At 41.7% G+C, this 10,294-nt stretch overlaps 1 protein-coding gene across 2 annotated transcripts in view; it reads right to left on the bottom strand.

Annotated features, from left to right (window-relative positions):
* Positions 1-310: 310 nt before the first annotated feature.
* The window catches only part of cdh8 (cadherin 8), a 92,270-nt gene continuing 82,286 nt past the window's right edge, over positions 311-10,294 (bottom strand). The window contains exons 8-12 of one of the 2 annotated variants that reach the window (XM_034580488.1): positions 9,982-10,118; positions 7,435-7,556; positions 6,605-6,722; positions 2,611-2,862; positions 311-2,449 (exon numbers count right to left, since the gene is read on the bottom strand). In XM_034580488.1, the coding sequence (XP_034436379.1) occupies positions 1,956-2,449; positions 2,611-2,862; positions 6,605-6,722; positions 7,435-7,556; positions 9,982-10,118 (1,123 nt within the window). In that variant the 3' untranslated portion in view covers positions 311-1,955. The remainder of the gene's footprint in view (positions 2,450-2,610; positions 2,863-6,604; positions 6,723-7,434; positions 7,557-9,981; positions 10,119-10,294) is intronic. The other variant, XM_034580493.1, reaches the window with a different exon arrangement.

The raw sequence follows: 10,294 nt of genomic DNA, 5'->3' as shown, positions 1-10,294 counted from the left end.
TGCTGCGACAATTCACAGGAACATAGGCTATAACCTATTTGATGATTGAGTGTGTCTGTAGCATGTGTGTTTAATCATGGGTGACAGGTCAGGTGGCGTGTCATATGTTAACGGGTCTGGATTTGACTTGAAGGTAATGGTATGTATTGGGTTTGGTCCAGTACAGAGTTTACGGCTGTGGGCGGGTGTGGATAAGTAAAAATGAACCCGTGCGGTGGATTGCTCCTTTAACAACATCATTTTATCATTTAATCTGCATTTTGTGTTTTCAGTGACACCATAGTTGAATAAGAAACCACACCCATTCACAAATATTTATAAAAATATATTTCACAAAGTAGGAAACAATACAGGGTATCTTAGATTACAGTACAGGGAGTAAATAATTGAACATACACATTTATAAGCATTAAAGCACAGTAGAAAATATGATCTGCATGTAGGACTATTCCATATATATTGTTTAGTCTACCGAGAACTGCCATATAACTGTATCAGTACAAACTGAGTATGCACGCAGCTGTAGTGCCATTGAGATTCTCATTATGTGCAAGAGCTAACGTGCAGAGACAAAACCTACCACCTCATTGAAAGCTAATGACGTTAGCAGTAACTCTATGTACAGTACAAGTCTTTTTTATCTGATATCATACAGTGTAAGCACAATATGCACATGGTCGGGATTCGTATCTTCATTTTTCTTGGGCTAATGCAATCTTTGCTAAATGAGATTTGATGTTCGGAGGGAGTCACATACTACAAGTAGGTATCAATTTGACTATTGTGCTCAGACGGTCACTGGCTGTACCCCAAAATATATTATGAGACATATTTTACACAGAATTAGCAAGTTATCAGAAAGGTCCCATTTCCTGCAGTCCCAATTAATTCGATCATGTGCATTGTTACAGTAACGTAGAGCTCTTGTTGCCTGCTTACATCTAGTCTATGTCATCAACTGCAGTAAATTCATGATAAGGTTTGGCTGTTATGAAATAGTGTTCTAATGGTCGAAAAACAGCTTAATGTGAAATCATCTAAACACACTCACTTGAAATTGTCAGCACAGAAAAAAATGATTTAAGAACAAATATACAAAAACTCAACAGTAATGAAGAATCAACACGTCTCTTGTCAAAAAACAGTAGATTACAATTGTATTTAATGTTGCTTCTGTAAAAAGAAGGCCTCAGAGTTTCTACATTTCTCTTTTTTGTCTTCATTTCAGTCTTTAATAGGCTAATAACACTTGCGACCCACACCTGTAGCATGTAAATACAAAGGGTTGTATAAAGCGAGCCCCTCTGGGCTTTATAAATGTGGCCACCAGAGAACATATCAAATGATAACAAATTCACCTTAAAGCCAATACTGGTTTGTCTTTTTTTTCAAATCATACATACATTCATTATTGTAATGTAGACCATATATTGCTTTTTCTTCATCGTTTCGTTTCTGGTCACCGATCAGTGGTGTGGCCTCGGCAGCCAGACATAAAACAAAGGGTCCCTCTGCAGCTTCTGCAGTCCATGGTGAATGGAGTATAGTCTCCACTCAAGCTTCAGAGAACCCAATAATACCCATTATTTCCTTTGATTGGGCAACAGCAAAACCAGGGTTCTTCTGCTACTGGCAGTCACAGAATGACTAATACCCAAAATACTGCTAGACACTCCACAACGGAATCTAAGTTACACCCCACAAGAATCATGGATCTCCTAATAAAGACATTGTTTGGCTCAACAATTACAATGCGCTTGACGTAGTGGATGACGACTGCTATACCTCACTCTAATAAGAATACAAAAAGGTGGCTTCCCTTGATATTAACTTTTTTTTTTTTTTTTGTCTTTTTAAACACTTCTAAAAGCCAGCAAATCCCCTAGCGTTTAATAGACAAGTATGTGGACGGAAAAAGAAAATCTCAAAGGTCTTTTTGTCTAACAAACCAAAGGTCAGGTCTCGCGGTCACTCTCGCCCACTGAGTAGAGCTCCCCAAGTCTTCTGAAGCGTGGACCCCACTCTCTAAGATAGTCATAGTTCTGGTCCGAGTCTGATGATGCAGTCTCCAGTGAGCTGAGGGAGCCAGCAATGGATCCACGGCCCTCGTACCCATAGATCTGTATGGAGTCATATGGCGGCGCTGTGGGGTCATTATCTGCCTCGTGGAGCCGCACGTTGATGAATTCGTCCACATCCACGCCATTGGGGCCTGAGTGCTGCCCAGCTCGGGGCATAAACTGCAGGTCGGGCTTGATGTCCTTGCGTGGCATGTAACCATTGATGCCGTCTGGGTTCTGCAGTGTGGCAATGTCGAAGGCCTCCGTGTCCTCCTCGCCGCCTCCTTCGTCGTCGTAACGGATAATATTCTCTCTCACGTCCTCATCATCCTTGATTATCAAAGGTTCATTCTTGTGTCTCCTCAAGGTGACAAATAGTACTACTATTACTGTGAGAAAGAAAGACAGAAAAATGGAAGACAGAAAGACAGAAACAAAGACACAAAGAAGAAGTCCAGGTCAAGCTGTGGATTGCCAGTCAGTACAAATATATGAAGGTCCTCATCCACATTTGTAAATGGAATAATTATGAAACAAAAATATACCTCACCTAACAGCAGTATGATGCAGGCCAGGATGGCAATGAGAGCTCCCATACTAAGGCCGATAGGTAAGACGTAGGCCTCCACGTTGCAAGACTGCACAACGCCGTCCTTGCTGCACCCACAGACCCGAATGGTCAGGGTGTTGGTGCTGCTCATTGGTGGATTCCCATTGTCAGTCACAATGATTGGCAGGAAGTACACCTCCTGTTTTTGTCGTCGGAAAGTGTCATGCTTGGCTAGAACACTGATTGAATTGTCTGTTGGGGAGAGGTAAAGACAGAGACGAATTTTGGTGAGAATATGTGGTAAAAGCCATTCATATTCATGGGGGCAACACACTGAAGTCCCATATATTAAATTGTGTGAAGATCAGTGCAGGGTGAGGGTAAACTCATTTCACATCAATCGTCACTGAGGGTTTTTAGCATTCTCGCAGAGTAGATGGATTTCAGCCACCTTCCCTTTTTCTTGACAGCCCAATTTGGAAATTCTGAAGAAAGGCAAGTCCGATTTTGCGCTGCCCTTTGAAAGCCGGAGAAATGAGGAGACCATGGCAGGAGACACTGACTTAGGAGATGGCACATGTCGACCCAGAAAGGTGCCAGCTGCTCTTTGATGGCACTTCTGTGAAGCTGTCTGCTCATTAGCCGGCTCTCCTTACCCTGCTCAAATTATCAAACACTTGCATTCCCATAAGATTCTACTCCTGCTGATCTTATGGAAAATGTACAAGATTTCTGATAGTCTAACCTTTGCCTCACCGCAGGAGGTTACAATGTCATGAAGGGAGGAACATGGCTCTGCTGATATATATACGCTGTGGAGAGACAGGCTATGTTGAAACTGCCTGGGTTCACAGAGCAAACTCCTTCGTATGCTTCATGATAAAAAGTTTGCTCTGCACAATCTGTAATTGATGTGAACATATGCTCAGATTTATTTCCTTACGAGTGCTGCCACAAAGTGGTTCGCTTTGCTTTGCGAGTACCAATGTGTCCCATTTCATTTGGACCACTCAGTGCAAGTATCAACGACAGTAACGCGTCAGGGCGTGTCCTCAAATAAGGGTCATCTTCTCCTTTTCTGGCAACTATTGATAATAAAAAAAAATAGAATTAAACATTTCTTGCTACAGCTAGAAAACTGTTATGTCGATAACCTTCAAACAGAATGAACTCACTGGAGCCTCGAGACTGCTTTTTTATTATCTTTTATATATTAGGGCACATTAACAGTGTTTCATCTAGTGACTGATGGATTCTGATGAAAACACTGTGTACATTGAAATATTAATTCTCACCATGAGAAAAGAAAAGGCTCATTTGAATAAGCCTTCTGCTATGAATAATGTAACATGTGGGAGGCTCCAAATGACAGGAGTGACAGCAGAAGTGACACTAACAGTGTGACAACTTTCCGAACTTCAGAAGTCCCTCAAGATTGTGAGTGACTACACACAGTTCATTTATAAATGCCAAACAAGTAGGACTTAAATGCCACTTAATAACATAATACCAATGGATTGGAAGAAGCATACAAATGCTCACTATTGTTAAGGTGAATTTGTATCAATTCCTGCCTACCAATGGATGAATATTACAACCTCTTACCACATTAAGTGTGTCTGATTTCTTTGCACCACTCAGTGTGTGCATATGTTAATATCTGCAGCTTTATTGTGCAAGTTCAAATGAAAGTGGTGCAGTTTTCCTGTTTTTATGCCAAACATAAACACAAAGTAATTGCTCTCATATGTTCTTATTTATCAACCGCTCAAACTGCTTAAAAGTATGTCCTGATGCCGTAATATATATTCAGTGAGTAGCTTTTCCGTTCTAATTCTAAAAGTGTTTCCTTTTTGCACTCAAAAATAATTACCAAATTTACTTTTTAATTATTACTTTTTCTTTCGGGACACTAACACAATGAAAGCAAAGCTATGGAAATTGTAACAGAAAAAAGACTATCCCAATTAAAATGTTATTTGAGTTATAGTGATATTTGCAGGATGTGTGTGGCACCAGACTTTTGGTTCAAAGACTGATTTACAGTATGGACACCAATGTGGCGCCGTCACGAAACTAAGAAATGTCTCTCTTCTGTCTTTTGGTGCAAATCACAAGCCTATGCGCTGTAAAAGAGACAAAAAGATTCCACTTCTCCTTCAAAATGAGTCCTATTAGCTTTTACTACACAGCAGCCACTGTTGCCACAAATTACAATTACAGGAAAATGCTAAAGGCTAAAACATGTTGCAACATTAGCATTAGTAGGGACGAGTCATTGTCGCTGACTCAGTAATGTCAGTCACAGAGCAAAGGTTTGCTGTCACCACACACAGCAAGGTACTGTCACACCAGACCAAAGGCTACAGCTGCAAATCCCTTCAGTATATTGATTTGAACAAGGATTATCAGGTTTTCAGGAAACTTGGTGGAAAAATGTGGTATTGGTCAGGCAAGAAACCATTACATTTTGGTGCAGACCCGGATCGGGGGGGGCGACCCAAGGAATTTGCTGGTTTTCAAAATGTTCACTGTTTCCCAAAGGACTAATTCATCGATGTTGAAGAAAAAAAAATCTGCCACATTTAGGAAAAAAAAAATATTTGAGTGTGTAGCTTGATTAAGATGTGAAGGTACTGTTTGGCCTATGCAGAGGTTTTCTCTCCAGTGAGTGCAAATCAAGTCGCTAATGAGTTCATTTTTCAATTTATATAAGGGAAATTGTTTCATTTTTGGCATTACAGTCACTGTTAGCACCGACAATGGAATACTCTCCTGAATGCGCACACGCCAGACTCCTCAATATCTTGAGCTATAGCTGGTCAGAAACTCCGAAAATGTTCCCCACCGAGGGCAACCCCTAACCTCTTCATTGTGCGATCCCTACAATTAGATTCCTCATCGCAAACAACGGCAGCACACAGAGGTTCACAGGCACCTGCCGCTCTTCAATGAAGTGTCTCCCACAGCTGCCCATTCAGATAGAAATAGACACTGAAGTGCTGGGGGACATGGTACGATGGGCTTCTTTCCTCTGTTTGGAATTAGCACTAAGTGGTTGTTGGTGGTATGTAATATACAGAGCTGAACCACAACACAGAATTACTTTGGTTTCAGGCAAGTGAAAATGCGAAGTTTTTTGCTGTTCAAACTAATGCAGAGCTGCGCTACAGCCTACTAGTGAATCTGTTTGTCTGTAACATCATTTTAGGAAACTATTAAATGTCCTTTTAACAAAAGGGCAGGGTTCAGGAACATTCTTGTATTGCCAGGGTGATCCACAGAGTATTATGCAGCAAATCTGAGCATGTTAAACAGCCTTTGCATTCCCTGCAGTTATTACACATCTCCTCCTACTTGCTAATGTACCTAAATAAAAAGTTAAAGGTTTTTGGCTTTCGTCTAAAGATACGTAGTCAAGTTGATGACCTGATTTTTTAAGGACTCCTTCCTCCTCCTGCAGTAAGTTAGCCTGCAGGCTCTGTGTCGAAACAGAAGGCCAGTACCATATGAAGATTTCTTGCCCCGAGCTGAAAACATTACACAACGTCATGATGAACACACAGCCTGTTCAAAGCACTGTATGGAGAGGATTGCAGGAGAATAGGAACTGGATGAACACAAGAGGGAAACGGCAAATAAACCGATGAGAGTATTTAGTAGATAAATTTAGTACCATCTGCCAGGCTGCAACAGCTCGTAGGAAGTCATCCTACATTGAGCTGCAAGACTACCAGGAAAAGCCATTTGGATCCCATTCATTTAGTTTCCCTCAAAACGCACTGGGGAGTAAAAAGAAGCCGGTGTCCAGACAATTTCACATCTGCTAATTGTGAGCTACACTGATCCACCAGATTTCATCTCCAGTATGGCTAACATGCCGCGGGTTAGAGATTGGACTGGAAAGCCATTGGAGAAATTTAAAGAAACTTCAGTCATTCTGCCACAAAAGAGATGCTGCTGCTCTGTGTTCCTTCTTTCTTTTGTCTCCCACCTTGGTTGTTTTTGATGGTAAAGTTGGGGTTGTTGAGCATCTCCGGGACGAGACGGTAGTCAAAGTAATGGCCTTGTATTGGGTCGTCTTTGTCCACTGCGCTGACAGTCTGGATCACCTGTGTTGAAAACAGAGAGACCAGGAGATTTACAGAGGAGGATTCAAAGCCATTAGAGGAGGCAGCCTATTCATTACTTTGTTTTTGCCACCCAAGATTGCCTCAGTGTAATACTGGCTGGATCACACCCGATGAAATATATGCTCTATTCATTCCTGGAGTTTGAGATTATTATCAATGAGGTCCTGTCTAGTCTGGCACACTTTCCAGCTCCTGGCTCTATCTGTTAATCTGTCATCATAGGTCTTATCGGGCCGTATGTCTTTATGATTGATTGGAAATTAGAATTCAGGCCCTGCAGGACAGTTTCTCTTTTTTCAGTTCCTCCTTTTTTCCCCTCCACCTTTCAATAAAGCTCCCTATTGTACGTTCGCAGGTCCCCTGAATGAGGTCGATTGATGAGAAGGAGAATGCTAAGTACTTATCCAGGAATTTTGGCTAAGGGAAGTATTGTGCCATCTGGAGGAAGACATGAAAGACAGTCTTGAATTATGATCCACTCTGATCAATCCTGACTGCTCTCATTCCCCCTTTGCTCTGCGCACACTGTGTCAGGGGAGGACTGTTGCAGGGAAACAGGACCGCACTCCCACCTCTGTAGTTTCCCAGTGAAATAAATAGGCTATAATTCACTGTGGCCAATCATTAGAGGGGAGGAAAGAGAGCGAAAGAAAGGAAGAGAGAGAGCAGAAGAAAGTGATAGATCACTTACCTGTCCGGGTTTTCCATTTTCACACAGAAAGGCCTCGTATTCAGTGGCAAATTCAGGGGCATTGTCGTTTATGTCCATAACTCTGATGGCAACAATTGCCCTTGATATCTGACTGTGATTTCCTATAGATAGATAGATAGATAGATAGATAGATAGATAGATAGACAGATAGATAGATAGATAGATAGATAGATAGATAGATAGATAGATAGATGAGGCAAAAAAGACAAAGAGAAAAAGACAGTGAGCAAAACATATAACTGGGAGAAAAGTACACAAAAAAAAAAAAGGTTACACATGAACTCCCAGGTAAATTCTGTGACCTAGTTTTAATTTCCTTTATTTTCCATCTTTATTTCTCCCTTCATTTCCTGAGCTGATGGGAGGACAGATGATAAGCCACATCAATCTACGTTTCAGCTGGTATCAGCGATGCAAAACAGGATTCGAGTCAACCGAAAGGAAGAGGGAGAGAGAGAAAAAAAATCCATTCAAAGTGCCTTTTGAAAATCCCCTGTACACGGCAATGTTTAAAACATGAGGGTTAAAACATGCATATTAATGAGTCATTGGTAACTGAAGTCTAAAAAGACAATAAAAGGCTATTTAGTTAGATTAGATTAGTTGATTGGAATTATTCATCGGTGGTAATTGACAGTCCCTTTCGAGAGTCCACATAAAGTGTTGTATTTATTAATCAGAGGTGCCAGATGCCAACTTTTAAAGCAATTATCAATTAATGTGGACACAACAAGGCTGAGTCACTACGCTGGTAAGGTTTTATGCAGGGCCATGCAGACACATTATGAGACTTTATATGACGTGTGATGACCGTAAATACATTGTTTTGATGTTCTGGACATAAACCTATGATCTCCTAAGGAGGGAGGCTCTCAGATGGAAAACAGTCGATATTTAATCTAATTAATCTGGATGGTCGTAGGGTTTAAAACTGGTTTGAAAACTAAACAGTGTTAATATGGTCATTATAAAATAAAATTTCCTAAATTCAATTGAATCAGCTGTTTAAAGACATCATGTTTAGAGATATCCTAAAATAAAAGTGGAGAGAAAAGAGAAGAGCAAATGGATATAACTGTATCTGCTTGAAAATGCCATATCACTGTATGTCTCTTACAAGCAAATAGTCATGTTCTATTTTTCTTCTTTTTAATAGAAACAACACATGCACACAAGATGTCCCGGAAACAAAAGACCTCCAGCGGACCTGGGGACGGGTTGAAAAAGAGGTAAGCAGTGAGGGGAGTGGAAATTGACAGTCTGATAGACAGCGTAGATGGATTAGGGCAGAGGGAGAGCGCGAGACCGAGTCCAACCTTCTGCAAAAGTGACTTTCCCCCAGCAGCAGCAGACAGGGAATAGAATCTGATTAGTCAGATGTCAACTGATGCGAGGCGGCAGAACGCGTCCCCGTTTGGGTGGCAAATGGCATCGGGACAGAACTGGGAACACATCTATTCCTCTTCACGCCAGAGAAGACACCGGCTTCCCCTCCCCGCTTGTGAAGAATAGCAAAACTGCCATATTTATTTTGGCAAATTCCTATTAGGTGTTCCCAGAGACGCCACTATCTCCAGCCGCAGTTACTTTGCCAAGAGGCATGAAAACGCACTTTAAATGTATGGGTGCAAGACATGACAAGGCATCCGGCTTATCTAACGAGACACGTTCAATTCCTCCAACAGGCTGCTACGATGGTGGGATTTGTCTGCGCTGCACGGCCAACAAATAATGTTTGGCCGTTCATTTGTTCTGACAATTAATGTGTGTTTCCTATGATTAAGGAAGGAAAGGGATTGATATAGGATGAGACAGAGAGACAAGGAGAGAGAGATAGAGCGGAAAAGGACAGTGGCAAAAGAAGTTACAAGCGGTGTAAATTTCTATTCCAATAGCCTTAAGGGGTACATTAAGCTTTATCACGACATACAGCCCCCCTGAAACAATCTGTATGCAAATAAAGCCTTACATATGGTTTGAGCTGTTGTATGTGGTGGCTGTAGCTCTGCCGGCAAGATTTTCTACGTAGTCAGTGAGTTTTGCGGTTCGCAGATGTTCTTTAATCTGTAATGGATGCTGGCATTGGAGCAATCCACTCCGGAGCATGTCTTTAAAACTGTTTATTTGATACGTCTTAATGTTCTTGCACTTCCACAAATTGACTACTGAGCTGTTTAATTCAATCAAAACTCAGCAAATTAACGTATTTAATGCCTCCGTGGATTCAAATGCTAATTGTTTGTGCCACACTCTTGGAGCGATTAAAAAGGGGCTGGTTTACAAAGCGCTGCACTGAACAGAGGATTGTGTGCAGCAGGTCAGTGATTCCTTTGACTGAGCCAAACCATGGAGTAGCTCAGAGGAAGAAGATATTGCTACGTTTCCTCCTGCAGCTCTTGATTTTTAAAACATGCGTGCCAACGAATGTCAGCAGCGCGCTGATTTCCAAAATAGGACATTACAATTCATGAGGAACGATGTGCGCAGCAAGGGGTGGGAGAGCAGCTTTAGTCTGAGGTTACTTACTGACTTCTGTGGCGGTTACTGTGATGTTGTGCCACATGTCTGTCTCTCGGTCCAGCGGCTTGGCCAGCGTGATCTTCCCGTCGTCCACGTTGATGTTAAACTGGCGCTCTAGGTCCGTGTGCCGATCGATGAAGTATCTGCAAAGACAACAGATCAACTGAAATTTGAGCCAAAACTCTTTCCCGACGGCACTGGCGAAGCATCTTTAGTCGGACCCTCGGGTGCTGTGGCTAACAGGCCCACATCCATCAGGAGGAACCTATAGATTAGTGCACATTTAAACAGTAGGAAATCAATGATTATCATCTGAGGA

This window comes from Hippoglossus hippoglossus, chromosome 3 (assembly GCF_009819705.1).
Source record: "Hippoglossus hippoglossus isolate fHipHip1 chromosome 3, fHipHip1.pri, whole genome shotgun sequence".
NCBI lineage: Eukaryota > Metazoa > Chordata > Actinopteri > Pleuronectiformes > Pleuronectidae > Hippoglossus > Hippoglossus hippoglossus.
The sequence above is the reverse complement of the archived record's forward strand: the minus strand, read 5'-3'. Positions and strand labels throughout refer to the sequence as shown.